We start from the raw sequence: 24,684 nt of genomic DNA, 5'->3' as shown, positions 1-24,684 counted from the left end.
TCCAAGTAAGCAACTGTAGCTCACATTTATGCATTGGTTCGAAAGGCGGTCCCATCAGCCTTGTAAGAACTATGTTTAGATTCCACACAGGTGAGGGTGGTGCCCTGGGCGGAATTACTCTTTTAAGGCCTTCCATGAAAGCTTTAATAGCAGGCACTCTGAAAAGTGATAAATGCTGTCTGTTTTGCAGGTAAGTAGCAATTGCCGCTGGGTGTAAACGGATGGATGAGTATGCCAGGTTACACCTCTGTAGATGGAGCAGGTAGCATATGATGTGCTGTATGGATACATCTAAAGGGTTGATTGTATTGTTACGGCAGTAAATAACAAATCTTTTCCACTTTGCGGCATAGCATGCTCGAGTGGTAGGACGTCTGGCTTCCCTGATAATGTTCATGCAATCAGGGGGAAGGTTAAGGTATCCAAATGCTAAGATTTCAGGAGCCAGATCGCAAGGTTGAGCTGAGCTGGGTCCGGGTGCCTGATTTCTCCATGGTTCTGGGTTAGGAGGCATGGGGACAGGTGTAGTTTTTGGTGTGGTACCACTGAGCTGTAGTAGCGTGGTGTACCACTGAGCTGTAGTAGCGTGGTGTACCACGGCTGCCTGGCTCATGTTGGAGCTACCAGAATGAGTGTGAGGGAGTGCTGTTGTAGCTTCCTTACCACTAATGGAATTGGCGGGAGAGGTGGAAAGGCGTATGCAAATTTGCCTGACCAGTTCATCCATATCGCATTGCCTTTGGACAACGGGTGTGGTTATCTGGCGGCGAAGCTTGGGCATTTTTTGTTTGTGGGTGGCGAAGAGGTCTATCCGAGGATGCCCCCACTTGTGAAAGAATGGGTGAAGAACTTGGATGCAGTTACCATTCGTGCATTTGCTGAGTTTGTCTGCTGAGCAGATCTGCCATGGTGTTTTGTATCCCTGGGACGTGTTGTGCCAGGAGAAAGACTTTGCGGGATTGCCCATCTCCATATGCTCTGTGCTAACCGAGAGCTGTGGAGAGTGTCCCCCCTGTTTTTGAATGTAGTACATTGCAGTCATTGTCTGTGCGAATGAGGACTGCTTTGGCTGAGATTTGTTTCTGAAATGATTTCAGGGCTAGAAAGATCGCCAATAACTCCAGATGGTTTATGTGGAGTAACTTTTGTTGTGGCGTCCATATACCTTGCACTGTGAGGTGTAATAGATGCGCTCCCCAACCGGAGAGTGATGCGTCCGTTGTTAGATTCACCTGAGGGACCAGGTCCAGGAACGGTCGCCCTTTGGAAAGATGTGGTGTTCCACCACTGCAGAGAGCGTTGGGTGCGACCGTCCACCAACACCAGATCCGTCAGTTGCCCCTGGGCCTGGTTCCACTGGCGTGCTAGGCACTCTTGGAGTGGACGCATGTGGAGTCTTGCATGAGGCACAATGAAGATGCAAGATGCCATCATCCCTATTAGCTTCATAAACACTCTTGCTGTGAGAGAGTGCTGAGGAATGAACCTTTAACGCAAGGCTTGTATGCTTGCGATTCTGGCTGAATTGGGATAGGCTATAGCTTTTGAGGTGTCTATAGTGGCACCGAGGTATTGCTTTGTGTGGGACGGTATCAGCTGGGACTTGGTGGTTCACCGTGAAACCTAGCTGGTGGAGTAGTTGGATGGTAGTGTTTGTATGTTGCACACATTTGTTGTAGGACGTGGCTTTTATGAGCCAGTCGTCCAAGTAAGGTAAGACGTGAATGTGTTGTCTTCTGAGGTGTGCCGCCACTACTGCTAGGCATTTGGTAAACACTCTTGGTGCGGTTGTGACCCCGAAGGGGAGAACCTTGAACTGATAATGTTGGCCGTCCACTACAAATCTGATGTACTTTCTGTGAGAGGGGTGTATTGGAATATGAAAGTATGAGTCTTTCAAGTCCAGTGTAGTGAGAAAGTCGTTCTGGCAGAGGAGTGGGAGAACTTGGAGAGTTACCATGTGAAAATGGTCTGAATGTATGTATGCATTTAGAGGCCAGAGGTCTAGAATGGGCCGTAGAGTCGTCTTTTTGGTATCAGAAAGTACAGAGAGTAGACCCCTAAATTTTGTTGATTCATGGGGACCTGCTCTATAGCCTGTTTTTGCAGGAGGGAGATTATCTCTTGTTTCAGCAGTGTGGTATGTTCTTGTGACATTGTACGGTGCCTGGGTGGAATATTTGGGGGGGGTGGATGTTAGTTCGAGACAGTACTCTAACCGAATAATTTGGGTCACCCATTTGTCTGATGTTATGGTCTCCCAGGTTTGAAAGAAGTCTTGTAGTCCGCCCCCGAGTGGAATGGTCTGGGGGGAGCGGGGGAAAGTCGTGTGGGCGGTGTGGCAGAACAGGCGGTGTTGGTTTTGCCCCTGCCTTTATTATGGTTTCCTCTATATCCACCTCTTTGATAGCCCTTTGTGAAGGTAGTCTGAGGAGGGGACTTGTAGGACGTAGAGGCGTTATCGGCAGAGTAACCCCTGCCAGAGTAACCCCTGCCAGTGCCTCGAAAGGAGGAGCGGCGAAAAGAGCGTCTAGGAGTGTGGGACTGTAATGCTCCCATAGACCTCGCCGTATCGGTATCTTTTTTCATTTTCTCCAGGGCTTCGTCTACTTTTGGGCCAAATAAGTGTTATTGGTCAAAAGGGTGGTTCAGTATAGATGCTTGGACCTCCGGCTTAAAGCCTGAGATTCTGAGCCAGGCGTGGCGGCGAAGCAGAACACTGGTGTTTATAGCCCTGGAAGCTGTGTCTGCTGCGTCAAGTGCACATTTAATACAGGTGTTGGTAATGATCTTTCCTTCTTGTATTAGTTCATGAGCCCTATTTTTATATTTTTCTGGGAGATGTAGCATGAGAGTCTCCAGCTCATCATAGTGCGCTCTGTCGTACCGTGCCAACGCTTGCGTGTTGGCGATACGCCACATATTGGCAGCTTGCGAGGCAGTGCGTTTGCCCGAAGCATCTAGGAGCTTGGACTCCTTATCGGGTGGTGGAGCCTCACCTGATGACTGAGAATTGGACCGCTTCCTAGCTGTGGATACCACTAATGAGTCTAAGGGCGCAGGTCCTTTAATATAGGCAGGGTCTGTGGGGGCTGCCTTGTATTTCTTCTCTATTCTGAGGTTTAAGACCCTAGCCCTGACTGGGTCTTTGAAAACCTCTGCCGCATGTTTGGTCACCCCTTTAAGCATGGGTAGTATGGCAGTAGATTTATCTGCGATGAAAAGTGTCAAGTAGGAAGTCTTCCTCAACTGGATCACTGTAACTCCACCCCATGATAATGTGCCGCCCGTTGCAACAAGTGGTGGAACCCCAGGGAGTCCTCTGGTGGAGATGGCCTGGATGGATAAAGATCATCCTGAGGCACATCTGGGACGTCTGGATTATGATAATCCTCCCATGGGTCTGGTGTTCCCGGAGGGGTGGGGTCCTGTGGGGCATCTGTTGGATCATAGTATGGATTCCCCTTGGTCATCAGGGTCTGGAGACGGGGTTGGAGAGCGATGAGGCAAGGGTGGAGAAGGTGGAGGCGGAGATGGGGGTGGGGGGGGGGGGGGGGAAAGAGGTGGAGGAGGGTACTCTGAAAGGGGATGTGGCAGAGTCCTTCCGTTTTGGCGTTTGAGGAGGAGCTGGCTTGTCTAAATGTATTTTCTTTGAAGACAAAGTTAAATGTCCAGTCTTTGGATCCTTTGTTAAGGTCTATTGTCGAGGATCTGGCGTGAATAGTTCCTCCGGCACCGATTGATCCGTCGGCGCCGACGGCTTCTTTGGTTTATCTGCGCCATGCTTTTTCGGGGCCTCTGATTTTTTGTTCGGTGCAGAGGCAGGTTTCGGCACGGGAGCGTCGGTGCCGAGGGATTTATGTTTGGTCGGCACCGAGAGGCCAGGTTTCGACACCGATGGCTTCGGAATGGAGCTTGGTGTGGTTTTCTTCGGTGCCGAAGGGTGTTTTTCGGCACCGCTAGTAGGCTGGCTCGAGCCGCCGGGAGACTTATGAGGCCTCTTCACCGGCCCCGAAGGTGGGGTGATGGAAGCGGTATGTTTGGTATTGCCTAGGCCCGGAGGCTAAGGTGTAACCGGAGTCTTTCGGTGTGGGCACGGGAGTGGGAGGGGGTAGAGTACTCACGACCCTCTGCGCCAGTGTTATTTCCTCCACGTCGGAGTCGGCGGCCTCGGAAGCGCTGATGAGGTAGTCTTCCTGTTCGGTGTGCTGCTGTCCCGAAGCTCCGATGTCTTCTCCGAAGAGGTCAGGTGGAGCAGAGGTCGATGAGTGCGCCATGGTGCGTCTAGCTCTGCGATACCGAAAAGTATTTTTCGATCGAAAAGACTTGCAGGCGGGCAGTCTCGGGCCTCGTGTTAAGGAGAGAGGCAGAGGTTGCACACCTGATGTAAATCGGTGTGGGGAAATTTAGACCCACATTTAGGGCACTTCTTAAAGGGAGTCCTTTAAATCGGCCGAGACCGGAGTCGAGATAGGCCCGAAGGCCGCCGCCTGGAATCGAGGAAGTGCCGAAGAGAGAGATAAGGAAGATGATTTCTTCTGAAGAATCTCGATGACGAGGATTTTCCGTCGAAGGTCGAACTGGAAAGGTTCGAAGCCGGAGCACGAAGTATTACATCCGAGCCCGATGGCGGAAAAAAACAATCTGAGGATGGAGCCGAAACCCATGCGCAGTACGGACCGAAGGAGGAGTCACCGAACTCGTGACTTCCAAACACTGTCCAAGAAGAAAAACAAACTGCAAACATCCGGGCCCAACACCAGATGGCGATCTATGCACAGTGTATAATCTGCAGCTCATATGCCTCGAACAGTAGTGCTTACAGACTAAGACATAAATTGATAAAAATTGTAAATTGACACTTGTATAGCGCACTACTCACCCGCAAGGGTCTCAAGGCGCTTGTACGAATACCGCTATGGAACCCATCCTGGCTTTCCCTGTGAGGCGTCCACTCCTGGGCACCCCCAAGGTGGAGGCCAGGCATCCTTAGCGTTGTGGGGGCCGTTGTGGAGATTAAGCAAGCTATTGCCCAGAGTTGCAGAGTGGGACTCCATGATTGGAATGGCAGCGAGGCGAGAATTATCAGGTCCGTGGAAATTTTGAGCCCAAGACCCGCCGAGGCGGGGAATTGAACCCTGGTCCCGGGCTAGACCTCTGCATCAGGGTCTGCTGCTCTAATCATTGAGCCACACTTCTCCACTGTGTAACATACTGTGTAACAGAAGTAAAAGGGCCCGTCCTCAAGGAAAGTTACAAATTAAAACAAGGCGGCACTAAGGAGGGACTAACAAGCCTATTAAGGTATCAGAAGCCAGCATTTTTAAAGGACAATGACAAGCCAATGAAAAATATGGGCTGAGAGAAGGTAGAGCTTCAAGTCCATACACTAAAACAGCATGCTTAGCAGAACAGTGCATGCCCCGTCTAGGTTAGACCTAAAAATGATGTAGGAGACCCATGGATAGAGCGAAGAAAGTCGAAATGTGTTGAATTCCCACCCTGATCTCTTAACCACCCACTGCACTCATCTCCAACTCTGGGTTTGGTGGAACCATAGGATAAAGTAAAGTGAATTCTAAATATGCAAACTATTAATGTTGTTCGAGTAATTTATTAGGCATGGGATCAGGCTTGTATCTATTCCAACATTGTGCTCGATTTTTAATGCCCACTCAGACACACACGTGGGTAGCACACTGCTTTCACCACCATCTCCCCCTTTCCCCATTCCAAGAATGCAATATATTACCCACTTCCACCCATACAATATCACAGCCTATTAAATGGTAAACGTGACTTACTGCTCTCCTTTAGCTTTTCCTTGTTTGCGGTGAGGCTTGAAAGAAGGGGCTTCAGGTCAACTTTCGCTTTCTGGAGCATCTCTAGGATGTCGACTTTGCTGTTTTCAGAGTGGTCTTCAAACTGAATAGGGGCAAAGTAGTTGCCCGGATGCTGTCCTGGGGATGGGATCAGGTTCTCCAAGCCTACAAGAGGAGAAAAGGAAATCTAGATTTCACAGCACAAGTCAAAATGCATGTTCATATTTTTTCAATTTGGGATAATTCCACTGACTAGGTATTTCTAAAACAGATTAAATATAGTCTGCTTTGACACTTGGGTGGGTTGCTACCTACTTTTCTATCCACTGAGCCCATGGGCATATCAGAAGGATGTGACAAATGTCCTACATCCAAACAATGCAGATCATACTAAATTATACTTTAAAAACTAAGTGCAAAAAAACACTACACCCAGAAGTCATTGGCTACATGTTCAAATCTCATTAGGTGGTAGGGAGTGACAGACTAGAAAAGGGCAAACGGACAAGCAACATCCCCACAGATATCCTATACCTGCAAAAGTATAGTTTACTATGCAGGGCAGCTAGTGAACAGTAAAGACATTCTTAAAACCTGTTTCATTCATAGAAAACTAAGTGAAAAAACCTACTTTGACTACATGGTAGAGTGTTTTGGATCACCCAGATCATGCAACAGAATCCTAGTCCGAGCCCCCAACCACACCCAACCCTCCTATTCCTCCTTTCCATCTTCAGGAACTAGACATGCTTAAAACTTCCAATCAAATCAGATTTTCCTTCCCAAACTGTAGCATGTTACGCTTTCACACAGCATATTACGCTAGGGAAACCAGCATATGCCTGCAATAATCCGGTTCGGCAAGAGTGCAGGGTGTTCTAAACATTACTTTAATTACAATACGGACCTAACTCTGGTTACATACTGCACTGATCTTTTATACTAAACAAAGTACCATGTGTGTGAATTAAATACATGAGACCATTAGCGGATTTAACGTAGTTCAAGTTGAACTTGATCCACCAGGAGTAATTGGGTTTTACCATGCTTACAAGGCCCCAAAGAGAACAAGCATTTGCAATAGGTCTCGCATGAGTTGGAGCTATTGACATTGTAAATGGCAATGTTTTTTAGGTATGTTTTTTAAGTGGAGTGATAATTTAAAGAAGAAAGTGCACACTATACCATACTATAAGCTTCTATAGCAACTGTACAGTAAAGCTAAGGCTATGTTGACGTAAATGGATGAATAAAAATATGAAACAAGCGCACAAGTAAGCACGTCTACAAAACAAATAAAAACAAATGCACACATGCACAACTCAGAACCACAGATGGTCATTAGCACACGTAGGTAGACAGACATACTTGCACAGACACACCCACAGGCAGAAAGAACACACCCACAGGCAGAAAGAACACAAAGATATACTAAACAAACACTGACACACATACCCCAAATAGCCCCTTCCACACACATACCCATAGCCATACACCTTTCCACTCATACTGTGCACGCACATACAAGCACACACCTTGAAGCTGCTGGATGTTACAGCGCAAGAACTCATCTTAATATTGCCGTCAGTATATTTTCATTTGGTAGTAAACCAGATCAATACATTCTCTGTGCTAAATCGGAGCTAAGTCTCTCGTGTTGATTGTAGGCTAGATTTGCGTGATTAGGAGCATCTTAAAAAAGGTGGGTGAACTCTTCATTTGTGAACAAGAAAAGTTGAGCAAGTAGAACGGTGACAGTGTACTGAAATCATCTCTTGGCCCTGCAAAAGAATGCTGGTTTGGTTAATACGATTGTTTGCATTTATTCGAGCTGTTATTTGAAGTTGTCATTTTGTGGTACTGTATAAGCCAGCATAAACTGGCATTTTTTTTTCCACCTCCAAATATACCATTACTTGAAATGCTGATTAGATTTTGCATATTTGCACTGAATCCTTATTGTTCTATTTGTCAGAAAGTAATCAGACTATATTCATACAGGGTCTTGTGTATCGATGACTCAATGGAAGCACAAACGCCCTCTGCTGACCCAGCCCTGGAAAGCACCACAGATGGACAGGCTGCTAATCGTCTGGTGCGAGCCGAATGGAATGCATACAGGGGGCTGGACATTTGGGGGGCGGGGGGGGGGGGGGGGGTAGGTGTTAACCCCTGCATGCCACTGCCTAGGAAGGGATGGAAGCATAAAGTAACCAGGGCACTTTCCTCACAATACTTACGTATTGAAGCAACGAAAAATGAAGGTGACCAGAGGGGAACAGTGGGGTGGTGCTGGGAGTGCCTTGATCATGAATAAAACGAGGCAACGTGTACACGCAAGCGTGTGGTAGCATGTACAAATGCGACATTTACACATGTGCACTTGCCAAATACACGATAAAACCCAAGTCATAGCGGAAGTCTTGAGAAACCAGCGCTGTAGTGGCACACAATATACGTGCACCACCACGCAAGACCCCCAACCCCCGGTGACGCATCCATGTACTTGTGTAGAGAATGATAAATAACATGCACTGCTAAGATGGGGCTGGCATGAGAACCAGATGCAGCAATATCGCATCACACCGTTCAATTTAGCCTAGTATCTTATATTCTGTATGATTGTCTTATACTATGGTACGATGGAATAGGGTAGGATATGCAAGATTATTATAAGAGATAGTATGAGAATACGATAAATTGTGTGGGACGTTCGAAGATACGATGTGTGTAGGATACGATAAATTCCATTATGTGAAACAGGCTGTGATACAGCAACATATGGTAACGATTATAATGTGTGTGATGTAATATGGAACTCTGATATATGATGCAATATGATAATGAGCGATATGTGCTGTGATACATTATTCGAGGCCATGTTATATGATACGGTATAATAGAATACAATGAGTTGTGTGACAAATCACATATGTATTTGTAAAGCACACATTTCAGAAGTCTTTGCGCTGAAACAGGAGACGTTTGTTATCTCCCAACTCTTACTCATTGTATTGACCTCAGAAGGATGAAAGCTCAGTGGGCCTGTGATTATGAGGTCAAACAGACCCCTGAAGTGTATTAGTCCACCGAGTCAGCAGTCCAGACTACATGATTTGGTGTGATGTATTGTAAAGGATACAGCAGTTATATAATGTTCTTTATGATCTAATTAATATGTAATGCGACATGGTACAATACGACATGATGCGATTCTGCGGTGCGAACTTTCATTAGTGTTGTAATGTATACGCAGGTTTAATTTTCACTGTTTCTGGGTAGCTGCCTCGGGGTCGGAAGAAAATGTGTTTAGAGGGGGTCTGTAAAGTCGCTCTTGGCAAAACAAGAAAATTAAGCAGTGCGGGCGCAGCGTTATACTTTAAAGCGCTTCATCAATTGCTCCCGCCTTTAAACGCTGTCCATACTCCATGTACAGGGCAGAAGGGCCCTGGATCCCACCGGAGAACCAGGGAATCTTATGCCCCTGGTCAACAACCAGGGAAACAAGGACTTCAAACCTGAATATTAACCTTAGGGTTACAAGCAGCAGGGAAAGCGTTTTCTTTCACTACCGCTTGAAAAACAAAGAAACACGCGAGTGGTACGCGCGCCACTGCGAGCCATGTGCTATCGCGCCAGTGTCTGGGCACGATGGTTGAAACCTCATGGCCTATTGGTTTCTATTACGGGCACCAAGCGTGTAATAGACACCAATAGGCCATGGACGGAGCAATGCGCCTGCCTTTAGCCAATTGCGTGCAGTCTTTTATAAAAAGATGCACGCATAGGCCAACTGGTTAGTACAAAAGGAAAAACACACGCACAAGTGTGCGATTCCTTGGTCAGTGCTGAAGGACCGGTTTTCAGATACTAAATTTCTCGCGCGCGAACAGTGCGGCGCACTGCAACGCTAGGCGCGATACCTAAAAAGGAGCCTTTTTCTGACTGGTAATGCTAGGGAAATTGGCTGAGCTGGAGTTCTAGCCTTTCCCCAGCTAGTGGCCTGTGAATTAAGATAGAACAGGTTTACTTCGACTACCAGCAGGATAGAGAAGCCTTCCACGTCATAAGACGTTTGTCTAATCATTTACAACATTTTCATAACAGAGACCCCTGATATAGCCCACAAGGCCAACTTTTTTATATGCTTAATTAGGTCATTTGATTGGCAAGGTTGCCGCTGACAAGCTGGCCTTTGTGACCTCAGGCCCTGGCATGGCTATAGAAGTATTAGAACTCGAGGCCCAGAACTTCAGGGAGTTCTCAAGATATGCACTAGTTAAAGAAAAAACCCCAATATCATGAATGACAAATTTAATTGGATAGACAACAGTCGTTACCAATGCCAGATAACTCTGGGTAAATATCATGGCCGAAACGGATTTGATAGTCTGAGAAAATCTAATCCCGTTAGCTTCAGAGACAAAGAAGGCATTGCATTGGCTAAATAACCTACAGGTCCTTAGTTGGCCGTGCAATGTTCAATGATTTGACCCCCAAAATCATATACTTCTTTAACCTCTTCAATGCCCATGACGAGCTGGTCTCGTCATGGGCCGCGGTTGCGCTGTGCCCATGACGAGACCAGCTCGTCATAAACCCTGCCTGCTAATGAAACAGCCGGCACAGGGCGGGGAAAAGGGCGGGCACTGAAGGGGTTAAAACCATCTCTTGAATTCACTAATTCAATGCTAAAGGAATTCAACTGTCTTTTTTTGCAGTTTATATGGGCTTATTCACAGCCAAGAAGGTCCCTTAAGTATTAATCTCTTCCTCGGTAGAGGTTGCTGGGCGCATCCAAATCCAAAAATCTATTATTGGGCTACCATCATGCAGAGATGTCTGTATTGCTACAAGGCCGGCCTCCAACATAAACAGCCGATCTCCCCTCTCTGTTTGAGCCGCTACTTTGTTTGAAAGCTTGGGGATATTTATGGCGCCAGCTGGAATTTGGGCATCATAAGGAAGTAAGGTTAAAGACCCTTATGGGAACCTACAAGGCCTTCACCGCAGTCCGTAAGCTAATAGGGATTGGGAGATTGAACCATTATACGCCCACAAGTAGCAACAAGAATCTGCCAGCTATATTCGGGTGTTCTTACTTTTTAACTTGGCTTAATGCCGGCATTAACAAACTGGGGGTCCTGTATTCTCCTGAAGGGGCTTTGGCATTTGCAGATCATAAAAACACGATTTGGTCTAAGTTATAAAGAGGCTTTTAAATACCTAACTATAAGGAATTTATCATAGAAGGCAGGACCTCTGGGTTTACTAAATGTGAATTTATTGGAAGATGGATAGATCCAGATACCCAATTGTCCACCCCCAATCGCAATCAGACTTTCAATGATAAACACATTTGCAGAGTGTGCTGCACAAAATCCAAAGTCAAAACTATTCTTTCGGTCAAGAACTATACTCTCGCAGCTGGAAGAATCCCCGATAAGCTCCAGTATTTTAATTTGGATTTCTGTGGACTAAAATTATACAGGAAAGGCACAAATTATATTGTAAAATCCCAGGCAAGAAGAGAAATCATGAGTTACATACTTTGAGAGGGTTGGCAAGTCTGAGTTTGGTACTTTGTGGGACTCCCTTATTAGGGATCAATTGGTGAGGAGTCGCAACAATCCTCAGGTGCAGAAAACGTTACTAGTGCACAATCCTGGGCAGCAGACTTCAGGCTGCATGGGTATATTCCGACCCCAGCCTTTTGATTTGAAAGGTTTTAAATTTATGTTCATATTTTAAACTTCGCACTGGGTTTGCTGAAATAATTTGATTGTGCATTGTTGCCTACTTACACTAAATTGATGTATATTAACATTACATGTTGTGTTGCTTAACACTTACCTGATTTGTTGAAGTAAGCAGCGCCCGGTCCCTGGTCGGCCATGGCTTGTGCAAATTGTGCGGAGGGACCACAGGGCTAATTTTCACACTTCCTGTCCGGATGTAGTGGCTTCCTGTCGGGTTGGCGGTCTAGCGGCTGCATTCTCCCCTCTGCCTATTTAAAAGCAGGAGGGGAGCGGATGCGCTCAGCGGTGCGACAAAGATAAGCCCGTCCCCGCCCCTCTGCACTAAGACCGCCGCCAAGACCCTTGCCTTTCAAGAACATAAGGCATAACAGAGGGTAAGCCATCAACCATTGCCATGCACCGCTATACTAGCACAGCGTTATATCTAAACAAGCCTGCCAGCGCCCTAAAACCAAAAGACTTAAGAACTGGGGATATTTTGTGCCACCAACGGCCGGTGTTCAGATCCTTAGGAATGAATCTCATACGACAGCCACTCCTTGTCCTAAGAAAAAGAGACAGCCCGTATTATTTACATGGACTTTACCTTAACGTTCAGTCCATTCCTAAACATGCTTTAGAATTATGGAGCCTCCTAGATTTGGAAAAACCAGATGTCTGTTTCATAACAGAAACATGGCTTCATGATCAGGCATCTCCCGACATAGCGATGGCTTTCCCATCCCAATATCAGTTAACTATACTAGATAGTTACTGGGGGAGGGGAGAGGGGGGATAGCAGTGGTTACTAAGAGAAAGCTTGAAATCACCACACTAGACTCCTGCACTACGGATAAAGTGGAAATACTTATTTTTAAAATTACAACCCAATCGTTGGATGCATGGACAGGGGCCTTAGTTTACAGACCACCAGGCCAAAAAATACAGTTTTGTCAACACTCTTTTGGAACCTTTTGCGCCTTATGTTCTAGCTGCAAATAACTTAATTCTCATAGGAGACTTCAATTATCATGGGACCGAGTAGTCGAGGACCCCGACACAGACCAATTGATAACCGCACTACAGGCATTAGGGTTGGTACAGTTGGTCCTACTCACCAGGCTGGTCATACCTTGGACCTACTGCTGTTCACCAATGCAACTAAACTCAGTCGAGCAACCTCAACCTTTACTCTGGTCGGACCATTATCTGCTAAAATTCGGCATTTGTATGGCAGCTCCTAGAATTAGTCATGATGACTACATCTTAATCAGACCCTGGCGTAAAGTCACTTCTAAATCACTCCACTAACTTTAACGCGGACGCCATACCACCCCTAGAGAATGTAAATCAAGCAACATCAGCCTTTGAAGAGGCCATTACACATACCCTGAATAGTGTAGCACCCATAAAGAGTCATGACCAAAGCTTCTCCATGGTTTACATCAGCACTAAAAATTGAGAAACTCGCCTGCAGAACTGCCGAACGGCACTGGAGGAAAACTAAAACCACCGAAAAGACTTTACTGAGAGAATTAACGCCGCAAACTCCAGTAAACAGCTGTATAAAATCTTGGAGTTCACTACTCCTCAGGTCAACCAGCTTACCCTTTCCCCCACACAAGAATGGGTTAATAGAGTATCCTCCTTTTTTGATGAATGTTAAAGCCATCTATAGCCCCCCCCCAGAGATAATGTATGCAATGTTATCAGAAGCCATCTTTAAGATCAAATCTGGTTCCCCAGCAGATCCTCTACCTCCCCGCTTATTCATGCAGCTAGCACCCCTGTTAATACCAAAGTTAAGAGATCTTTAACAAGTATTTAAAACAGGCGATGGTGCTTAAAGGTTGTAAATCAGCTAGAGTCAGGCCTATTCTGAAAAAGCCAACTTTAGATCCCAGAGAGCCAGGTAATTAGTCCCATTGCTACTGCCTTACTTCGAGAAGGTGCTTGAATACCTGGTAAATAAACAGCTTACTGTCCATCTGGAAAGTCATGGACATCATGACTCATCGCAATCAGGATTTCGGACGGCGCACAGTACCGAAACGGTAGTAGTGGAGATGGTGGTAACATCAGGCTGGCTTTGGATAAACAAAATAAAGAATCAGCTATGCTGGTTCTTTTAGACCTGTCCGCTGCATTCGACACCATCTCCCATGAAATTTTACAACAGCTCTGGGAACTGGGGGTTCGCGGGAAAGACCTGGACTGGTTTAAAAACTATCTAAAAAACCACTCCACTACTGTGCACATGGATACACTGGCCTCATGCAGCAGACCAATAAGCATCGGTGTTCCTCCGGGGTCAATTCAGAGCCCGATGCCTTTTAATCTTTATATAACTCCTTTGGCCAGGATAATCAGGTCATATGGGTTTGAGGTCGTGTCATACCAGCTGCGGATCACCTTTGGTCCTGACCCTACGGACAATGATCCGGTTTAAAAACTGTCAGACCCACAGAAACTAGATGAGCAATAACAAATTATAGCTAAATGGCAGCAAAAATTAGGTTTGGCAGGGTCGAAGAGTATTGGTCTAGCAGCTGGTGGCCTCAGGCACTGGGCCCCATGTCTGTCCCCTAAACAAGTAGTCTGCAATTTAGGAATTACGATTGACAAGTTATCCATGAAAAATCATGTCAACCTTGTGCTGGGCACTTGTTACGGGATCTTGAGGCAGCTACGTAAAATCTTTAAATGGCTACCTATTGAAGCCAGGAAGCCTTTGGTTCAGGGCCTAATTGCAAGCCATTTGGACTACAGGAATGCCTGATTAGCCTCCCTAAATGAAGATCTGGTCTCTAAATTGAAAGTTTTGCAGAACACCACGGCCAGACTGATCTTGAACCTTCCTCCAAGATCTCCTTCAGTCCCAAGTCAGATCCCTCCATTGGCTTCCAGTTAGGAAGAGGTCATTTCAAAATCCTGTGCCTAACTCATAAAAATGTCCATGGTACCGGACCCAGTTATTTAGCGAAAAAACTTAAATAGCCCAAAAAAACTTTGATCTAGTTCCAAGTCTCTTACCCCATTTTGAGTACGCACCACTCACAATGGGGGCCGATTGTTTTCCTTTCTAGAGTGGTCGATCACATTACAACTCAAGACATGATTGATTTTTTTATTGGATGCTTTATAACCGAGGGGACACCTAGTTCCATCATATCAGATAACTGACCAGTTCACTTCGGAAAAGATAAGACTTCAAGAATGTATCCATTGTACATCTTAAAACCACCTTGTATTGCCCCAAAGATGGTCAAAAGGGTAAACCGCATGTCGAAAGAATGTATTCAGTCAGCACAAGTCTCTGGGGTACCTGCAGATATTGCTGTAAAGCTGCTGTAGTCATATCATACAGCCCCAAATTCTGTCAGAGGTTCTCCCTTTTTAATGCTTAAAGTTAGACTTCCTGGTACTTAATTGTTTCCCAATTGGATCAGAGAAGGGGAAAATAGATTGACTCTTGATATACTATCTTGATGAACCAACGTGATTATAGAAAGAGCTACGACAGCAAACACTGAGTGGAAGATGGGAGATTGGGTTGTCAGAACACCCGATATGAGGAAAAATTGGTTCAATATGTTTTCTAAATCACTGAGGGCATCTAAAGTCGGTACCACTGACACTAGAGGATGGAAGAGCGTGGAAATTTTCCAAATGTAATGGTTCCACTATAGAAAGTGATTCCGTTCCTGAAGTTTCCTAGTCAACTGATCAGGATCCACAGGTCTTGTCACTACTATGCACCTGGGTGGCATAAAGATTGTTTTCCAATAATCAATCATAGGAAGGAGATGTGTTGTAGTTATCCATGCTTATTTGTATGATGTGACTTATTCCTGCACTTGTAAATATTATGTCAATATCAAGTAACATTATGTAAATAGCTTAATTTTTCCAGGGAGGTTTAAACAGTGCAACCTCTACTCAAAGAGGTAAGAGTTTTACATGAGCATCAGTTGTGTTACACATAAATTTTGTTAGGCACAGGGGAAATTAAGTGATTTGCCCAGAATTGCAGGATGTTGATCTTCCCTTCTGAGACTTGAACCCAGTTCCCCAGCTTCGAGGTCAACCACTCTAGTAAGGCCACATCCTTCATTTATAATGTATTTATGTTTGAAATGTGCCACTTGGTCCTTTTTCATATTCCCCTTCCCCTTGGGTTCTTTGAAAACTCCATTCCCATTGGTCGTTCTGTTGTGACAGTTAAGGCAGTTTCTGTGAATGAGGAGACTACAAGTTAATAAGTTTACCTTAATCCACAAACTGCTGCTTTGTTTTAACTACAACACGTACGCTATGAAGGTTAGTGCTGGAAACAAGTAACTGGTCATGCTAAGAGGTAGACCTGCAGGCAAAAAGGTGTAGCCAAAATCACAAGTGATAGAGTTTCAAGTCCATAAAGTTAAGGTGCACTCAGAAGTTACAGAAAGTAGATTTTTTTTCCAAACATGGTTTGATAACTCTAGCCAAACTATGAGAATAGAAAAATGCTGTCAGTGTATGAAGGAACACTCCAAGTCCTTTCATTTTCCAGTAAGCTAGACCCTAAGCTGACAAAAATAAAGTTTGTAATAATTGCTTTGCACAAATGCATAATTTGTGGTAGCTAGCTACTGCATTCATTAAATTATTTCTGGGGCTATTTGTTCGTGTTTGCATCATGGTCCAGCTTATAATAAACGCAGACCATGTCATATGAACATCCATGCAACAAAACCAACAGCATCCAGTCTACCAAGTAAATATTCCATATCAAATACACCGGAGACAGCCAGAAGTGGTAGTTGAACGTTGGAACAAGTAACCCTTTAACTAATGGAAGGCTATTCATACCTGCCAGCCTCTCCAGCTCTTCATGTGGTGTGGATCTCTGGCTGCTGGAGCGGCTTCCGGACCGGCTGGGATTGGAGAACCATCTGCTAAACCTACTGGAAGAGACGGAGCCTTCACCTAGAACATCTTCTATCATCTATAGTTTGGAGAAAGAGAGAAGCATATGTGTGGAGTGTACACGTTTTAAACACCCAGCCAGAAGCAACAAGTCGGATGGATATAAATTGGCAGGAAACTTACTTGTTCAGTAACTTCCAAAAATAATCCTGGGACGGTGCAGGTTTGAATATCAACACTGAGCTCAGGTTCAGACACTTCTGTCTCACAATTCGTTACTTATTTCCACCAGAAGCAGATGGAACTGAAGCACCCAGGGCGCAAGCAGCAAGTCATGAGATGCATCGGAAGACTAAGCACCTACAACATCCCATGTGCATGCAAGGGATTAAACTTTTGAGAATCACTGAGTTTCATCACTAATTCAGAGTCCTAGAATAGACAGTTTTATCAGGGCAAGTTACTTAAGCATACAAAGTTTGCACCAAATAATGGGCGTCTTCAACTTGAGTACATTTCAGGGATAATGGACAGATTACATCAAAATAACTCTAGTAAGGCCCATGTGTTTTACACTCTGCTTGACTAGTAAAATTTACGAGCCCCCAGTGACATCCCAAAAAAAACTGACAAAGTAGCAGGGTCTCTCTAGTTGAATAACCCACATTGCTTCTACTCAGCATTTAAGAGTCATAACAAGACTACTTAATCATTAAATTACTAGTGCAATTGAAAAATAGCTGTAAAGCAAAGAGCAAAGGGATAGTTCAGACTATGTTAAGAGGGTAATTTAAAGTGGAGACTGCCCCCACCCACCCGGCCCAGTTTTGCTTCCTACAAAAGGTCAGCCTCTTGGTTTAGTCGTGTAAATACATCAATTGTTATTTATGAACTGCACTAGGCAAAATAAACAGCATCAGTGAAATTATGCACAGCGACACTAGTACATGGCCATCTTTAGATTATTTTCTACTGTTGTGTACAAGCGGGTCATGCACCAAAAGTGTAGACAAGCTAAAAAATATATGTAAGTTATACATACACACTAATCTATTTGAATGGAGAGGCTAATTTGTGAATTTGAAAGCGTTCAACTGCAAAGCGTTACAGGTCAGTAACTAATCGCTATATAGCTTATGAGCCTACCCTGTAAAAGAAGCTGTGTAGAGCAGAATCCTTTCCCTTCGAGCGAGATGGTTTAGTGAAAAACAAATGAAACGCTGTCTGCCACACTTGGGCATTCAGTGAAAGACATCTATACATCAGGGTCTCAAATATATGCTCTGATGACGAGATTGCTGCAGCACAATTGTAAGTGAGCTAAGCATTTTACATACAGCGTTTTTTTCCCCCAACAAGCAGTTTCTCACCCCATTAAAGTTAACTAAGCCAAAAAGGTAGCAGTATTGAAATTGCTGTTCATTCGGCAATCGCTGAATCCATTACCCTGGATGTGTAAGAATGAACTATTTGTGTAGCTCTAATTGTCTGTACAATGCAAACAACCATCCTTTCAGCGTCATTAAGGTCCAGTGACCTTGTTTTGCACATATGCCGAGGTACTTCCCAGGACATGGTGAGCAAAAAACGATGGATTTAGGCCCAGATCTCTGGGGTGAATGTATGACATTGTTCTGCAAAAACAATTGACGGACAGAATGCAGAGGTACTTCCCAAGTCAGCATGTTACAATACATAAAACTTGTCCCGATGTAAAACGCCAAACCAACGCCACACAAACCTTTGGTTTGGCATCGGGAAGAGTTTAAAGTCGCCAGACTTGCAGGCTTATAAAGGCTAGTTTCTACCTTCAATTACTGTAACGGATACAGATACGAACCGCCTAGGTACTACAGATCTATCGTTTGCTTCCATATGCTCGTTCTTTGAAACTCTCCAATTTGGAGTCACAACTGGACATAAACCAGAGAAGAAAAGAATCTCATTGCTAGCCTTGAGCAAGTCCTTTCGGACGAAACACGTGTCGGCTGCCTGTTGCTTATGATTGGATTGTGGCAAAAATAAAAAGGATACACAATAAGAAATAAAGAACACCGTGTGGACTTCTATTTCATGATGGCCACTGCCCAACAAACAGACTTAAACTGACTTGGGAAGTGCCTTGGCATATGTGCAACACGTATGGGGATCTCATAGGGGATTGTTATCTCCTTGGAGAGCCCGTTTGGTCTTCCAAAGGCAGAGGGAGGCCTAATGCCTGGAGAGCACCAAAACATACTAAGTTATTGAGAATTACTTTCCAACAAATGTGTGTATGGAAGTGCATTTGCAATTTGACAATTCTGCCTTGGTCTTCTGTGTAGTAATAAAGGGTCCAGTGACCTTTCTGCTATTGTTGGAAGGTTAAAAATAAGACATTTAAAACGCAAAAGCAGATGAAAAAAGGCTGTGTTCACATAACCAACTTAAGCTTATGTGCATACAGTACAATCACGGTTCAAATATAAATTACTCCCATACAAGATCTCAAAGATTTAACAGACGTTAGGTTAAATGCTTTAGTGGTACTTTGTACACAGTGTCAATTTAATCATTCATTTAAAACGTTCAGTTTCTAATGCGATTCAGGTATTATATAGGACAGCCTTTGCCCTTCAAAAAAGAAAATTGGCGGATTTAAAATTTTTAAAATACTTTGACCCTTCATGTATGCTGAATGACAACTGTACCTCAAGTGATGTACAACTGGGCTTGTAACCAAACAAATGCATAGGGTATTTTACAGAAGTGTATCCACTGATGTGATGAGTTTTATACCAAGCAACGTTTGTACCCTTTTCTTCTACCTGCAAGTAAACTGTTTTGCACCAAGCATTCACGCAAAATGCCCAATCTACGACAGGTGTGACAAACTTGTAAGAATCTAGTATACAGCTTCATGGTCTGAATGCATCAGTCATGTTATTTTGATCGAAGATGGTTAAGCACCTGGGCTGTCTTGGACAGTAGGCAGCTCCCATCCACCTCTAGTTTGACCTGTACCACCATTCACACTGGTTTAGAAAGTCCTTCAAAAGCCAAATATATTTTGTTCCAAATTTTTTCCGTTCATGGTTTCCTTTGCAGACCCCCTTAAAGTTTGTTCAAATGCACCAGACCTCGTATGTGGAACATGTCACAAGTGGACTGGTAGCAAGGGTATCACATTGTCCTCCATCCACCATGGAGGATTTTGGCACTGGAGTGATAATCGCTAGATGTTCCCTGTCCCCAAAGGTTGTGGCAACTGGTTTGTTAACCATGTCAGTAAAAAAAGGCAAGCAGGTGTAAAAATCAAGTGAATGCAAAATTTCAATCATTCTCAGCAACTTCCACATTTATGTCCAATTCTCAATCAGGCAGATCAGATATTGCAATGCTAGCACTTGATGGTATGGCCACAGGTCTGCTGGAATTCGACTTTCAGTACATTTTTCTTTGTGATGGAATAGGAGATTCATTTCCTGCCAATTACAACAGATATAACCACCTGTTAAACTGGGCCAGAGAGGTCAAGCACTGCATAAATAAATTATCCTTTACCAGATAATCTGGCTATGGATACATGGAAATGCTTTTGCGACGTCAAGCAACTACCAGCGTTAGGCATTATGTAAACTCCTGTTTGCACCAAACAATAGAAGCAACAAAAACTATTCTCTCCTGCCACCACTAGCTGGAGAGCTCTTCAATGCTCGGGAGGGGTGCATCCTTGAGGTTCGATGCGATCAAGTAATCTTCCTGCTCTTGTAGTGGAATTACATTCAACCAAGTGGTAATCTTTAACCTCTGAAGCAGGACACTAGCGTTTAAAATGTTCGGTCCTCTTTCTTGAAAGAGGTTTTAAAAGGCAGACTTATGGCCATCTGTGACAGCGCCTCGTCAGGAGCTCCAGGGCACAGCTCCTTGACTCGTGAGGCCCCACATTCTCCATCTTGCCTCTACAAAAGTCCCAGAACTGCGCACTCTTTATGTAGCAGTGAACATGAAAGACTTTAGGGTTTTCATGAACACTGTCAGAGTGTAGGTCATCCTTCTCAGCCTCATCTCCAGGCTCCTGGTGACAGGAGGAGAGGGCTCAGCATGATCCAGCTACACAGTGCTGTTAAAACACGAAGTGGATGTCTGGATTGTGCAGTTCTGAGGGGCGTAGTTCAGCAATGACCCCCTCACAGACCTAATCCATTAGCAGACATGCTGTGCTGCCTAAGGAATGCGCAGTATATCTACTAAAATAGGGCTGTGAAAGCACAGTGCATCGGAGGCCACTGAGGAGCCACAGAGCGGCAGGATCCCAGCACTGTCCCAACTTCTGATAGGACTGGAAGCATGGCCTGATCAAGAAGCTGGGAGAGGGACATAGTTGGTCTTTTTCAAACCTGCCCTTGTTGCTGCTCCTCTTTGGGAACCATGGCTTGTTGGGTCCAATATTCAGCAACAGATTTCTGCTCTGCTGCAAAGGAAGCGAGGTAAAGTGAGTGACCGTGAATGGAACTGAGTGAACATGTGAGTGTTTGCGAGTGTCAATGACTAAGTGATTGAGAATCTGAGTTTGAGATTACAAGTCAGTGAGTATGAAGGAGTGAGTGGTTATGAGATGGAGCAGAACTTAGTAAGAGGTGTAGCTATCAATGGTGCAACAGGAGCAGCTGCACCAGGGCACAGAGTGTGAAAGGGTAACAGTGTCTAAGTGACTAGCAAGTATGAGTAGTCATGTGTGAGTAACTGAGTGGAAGTATGAGCGAGCATGCAAGTTAGAGTGCACGAGGGAGTAGAGTAAAAGTAAGGGAGAGAAGTTTGAGGGGGAAAAAAATGGGGTAAACTCCTCGAAGATATTACACTCCACCACTTTCAGAGAACACCAGCAGCCACTGATTGCCATAGTGTGCGGCTGTGCATGGCATTTACATTTCTGTAAAAGCTGGTTATAAAATATCTCGGGGTAAACTATGCTATGTCTATATATGCCCCTGGTATGTCCCTCAAAATTGTAGGGTTCCTACAGCCCTCAGTTTCAGGTTTCCAATTTGGAGTTGACCATTCTGAAAAAAGTGTACCCTGGGCCTAGGAGTTAAATGTCACAAGTGGACTGCAGTACCCATTATGCCCTCTACAATAGTGAAAACCTGACTGCATGCCTAGCCTCAGTAGCCTGCCCGTGCAGTTTTAATGTAATTGGACGTGTCAAACTTAAACTTTGACAGGCCTAAACCTGATACCATCTCAAGTAAGCCGTACTACCTATACTAGTCCTTACAAGGAGAAGCCCCCCCCCCAAAAAACAAAGCTATTCACTTCAGCAAGGCTGGCTCGTTCGTTATCAAAAATCTAACTCCATGAAGTCAGAATAAAATTAAGAAAAGTAGCTTAGAAAATTACCTCCACACCCCCCTCCCCCCCCCCCCCGAAGTGCCTGGATGCTCCTCTGCACTTCCACCTATGCCATCCAGTCATTGGCATCTAGAAGTTTACTTTATGCTGTGTGGACAAAGGACGGGGGGTGGGTTTGGTTGTCCCTCAATAGGACAGCTTGTAGGCTGGACCCAAACACTTAACCTCAAAAGCCTACATTGTCAGAAGCAGATGTAGCCAGCACGCAGGACTGCCCACTTTGTCTCTCCAACCAAGCTTCAATCACAGTGAGACTCACTGGCAGATACCCACAAAGACTTACAATAGACAACCTGCTGGGCTTCCAGTACTGTTAAAGCAGTGATTGGATAAGGGAACATGGAGAAAGCTTGATTCAGCACTTTAGAAACAGATTACCAGCACCTACTGAAGGTTGAAGTGTGTAATGTTTGCGAACAGGAGATAGCTGATGCACTGGGAAGATGAGGAGACTGGGAAGATGAGGAGACTGCAGCTAGAAACAAACATTAACACTCCGCAGCAGTGAATGGAATTCTGATTGGTGTGCTTCCAAAACAGTATAGGAAGAAAGGTTTTAGTTGCAATTCAGAAAAATGTAAATACCACTTTGAGATGTTGATCACGGAGGGTGTTATTTTTTCAATGTTTTTGGGAGACTAGTGGAAGCTTCCTGCTGGACAGTTAGGAAAAAGATAAGCAACCCAAGAATCCACGCATTTATTCCTTTCAGACATGGGTGAAATGATCTTTAGGTTACTCTTACCCCCGTCATGTCCGAGGCAAGTTCAATTTGCCAGTTATGAGCTACAGAATAAATGGAGATCTGATAGCCATCATAAAACTTTAGAACAAGAGATGCATGCACTTTCAGTTCCAACACCTACACTGTCCAACAAACACCCATCTGCAACATACGTCCGCATCTTATGTACGATTAAGACTACTGCACCCTCTTTGCCTTCACTTCTAGTTCAAAAACTTCCTCAAATACAGACAGCTCAGATGAGCAAGATTTGGAGCAGAAGCCATATTGGCCTTGTCAAGTGGCAAAAGTTGTGCAAACCCATATAAATACCAGACAGAGTATAAAGACCGGTGCCCTCCAGCAAAAAGGCTTGGCAAGGAACTGTAAAATTAATCATGCAAGACTGTGCAAAGTGTGTTCTGTGGAAGAGGTGTGAACAAAGCTTCCCTAGTGAAGTGTGCCAAGGTGATTTTAAAGCAATGCAGCATAAAGTGAGAACCAACAAACCCAACTGGGAGCAGGGAAGCAACAACTTATTAAAAGCAGCAATCAGCTGTAAGCCAGCAAAAAACTCTAAAGCCCCAAAGCCCCATAATGTTGAGATTAATGGAATATACAAGGATCACTTTTATATAGGTCAAGAAAAAATTGGTGCTTCCCTAAGGTCCCGGTGCCGATCTGCCAACTTCACTTACCGAAGCCAGTCCGGGCACACTTTTATCAAGATTAAAGAACTCGTTGAAGTCGAACTCCCCAGGAGCAGGTCCTGGTAACACCACTTCCTGAGGCACTTCTTGGTCAGCTGCTGGCTCTTGAGAAACACATGGCTCCACTTCATCCACTTCTGCCACACCATTGCACTCAAACCCTTACAAAAAGAAAAATTAGTACAGACCGATATACACCCCCCACCAAAAACCTCAAAACAGTCCAACTACAACAAACCTGATGCTACAAACCTGTACCCCTAATTTAACCAAAATTATTCCTGCCACCCTTTATCCGAAATCGCAGCCTAACTGCGAAAAGCACTGAAAAGGAATATGGTCTACTACATAAGCAATGGGAACAAATATTAAGTGTTTGGTAGAAATTCTGCTCAACCCAAGATCCCAGGGTATTGTAAACTTAGATTTCAAATATTACTTGTAGCTAGAATATGAAGGCAATACTTAACACAAATACTTAACTGAAAAGGGCTAAAGCAATCTGGCTTTAAACTGAGCGTGCAGAACCCTACTTAATTAACTTGCTTCCTCACCTTCCTTCAATGAAGTGGTACGTCGACGAGTACGCTTACGTCCCTTCGGATCCTCTTCCAGAACCTTGTCATCAAAGCCTATCAGCTCAATGGTTTCAGATTGGCTTGTTGGGCCAGCAGAATACCATTCAGGCTCCTCCTCCGTGTAAGAATCATTTCGCCTACGTTCACCAAAAACGCGCTTACTATCCCCATAATCACGCTAGAAAGAAAATGTGAGTTGAGTGAATATAAACTAGGGACAGTATGCATGGTGGCTCATCATGTAGTGATGTTGTGCCAACCACAGTTTCTCCACCCCCCGCCCCACTCCCAAACACCCTCACAAAACTATAAGCATTCTCAGATTAACAAGTACTAAAAAATGAAAACTACCTCCAAGCACAATTCTTACAAATTAACCAGATGTGAAACAGATCAAAACAACTGCCTCATACACAGCTCCTGTAACCAAGGCTACAATTTCCTGTTAGCCACACAAGTTGTATGCCTCACCACATTACCAACAGGAGAGAGGTAGCAGCCCACATTGCCAAACTTACCCTGAAACGCTTGTCCTTATAATCCCTTTCCCGGCCCTCTCTTGAATCCCTCACGTCTTTCTCTACGCTTCGGGGATCACGATCAAAGCCTCTCACAGAGACTATTCTGCCACTGCCAATCCTACGTCCACCCAAAATGCGAAGGTTCTCGTTCTCCTTGTTCTCTAGAGGACTCCCAGCTCTCCGGGAGCCAACCACTGCAGTAACATGGCAGCCCCCACCAAAACTTCGCCGCTGGGGACTCAGGACCACATCTAACTCTTCCTCCTTCAGCCGCTCTCTTGGATCTATAGGG

The 24,684-nt window shown here is 44.7% G+C and overlaps 1 protein-coding gene across 7 annotated transcripts in view; it reads right to left on the bottom strand.

Annotated features, from left to right (window-relative positions):
- EIF4ENIF1 (eukaryotic translation initiation factor 4E nuclear import factor 1) overlaps positions 1 to 24,684 on the bottom strand; it is a 56,219-nt gene that overhangs the window by 11,558 nt on the left and 19,977 nt on the right. For 6 of the 7 annotated variants that reach the window (XM_085634057.1, XM_085634059.1, XM_085634063.1 and 3 more), the window contains exons 5-9: positions 24,390 to 24,676; positions 23,848 to 24,049; positions 23,282 to 23,454; positions 16,412 to 16,547; positions 5,805 to 5,987 (exon numbers count right to left, since the gene is read on the bottom strand). In XM_085634057.1, the coding sequence (XP_085490183.1) occupies positions 5,805 to 5,987; positions 16,412 to 16,547; positions 23,282 to 23,454; positions 23,848 to 24,049; positions 24,390 to 24,676 (981 nt within the window). The remainder of the gene's footprint in view (positions 1 to 5,804; positions 5,988 to 16,411; positions 16,548 to 23,281; positions 23,455 to 23,847; positions 24,050 to 24,389; positions 24,677 to 24,684) is intronic. The other variant, XM_085634064.1, reaches the window with a different exon arrangement.

This window comes from Triturus cristatus, chromosome 11, assembly GCF_964204655.1.
Source record: "Triturus cristatus chromosome 11, aTriCri1.1, whole genome shotgun sequence".
In the NCBI taxonomy this organism is placed as follows: Eukaryota; Metazoa; Chordata; class Amphibia; order Caudata; family Salamandridae; genus Triturus; species Triturus cristatus.
This window is presented reverse-complemented; position numbering and strand designations above follow the sequence as displayed.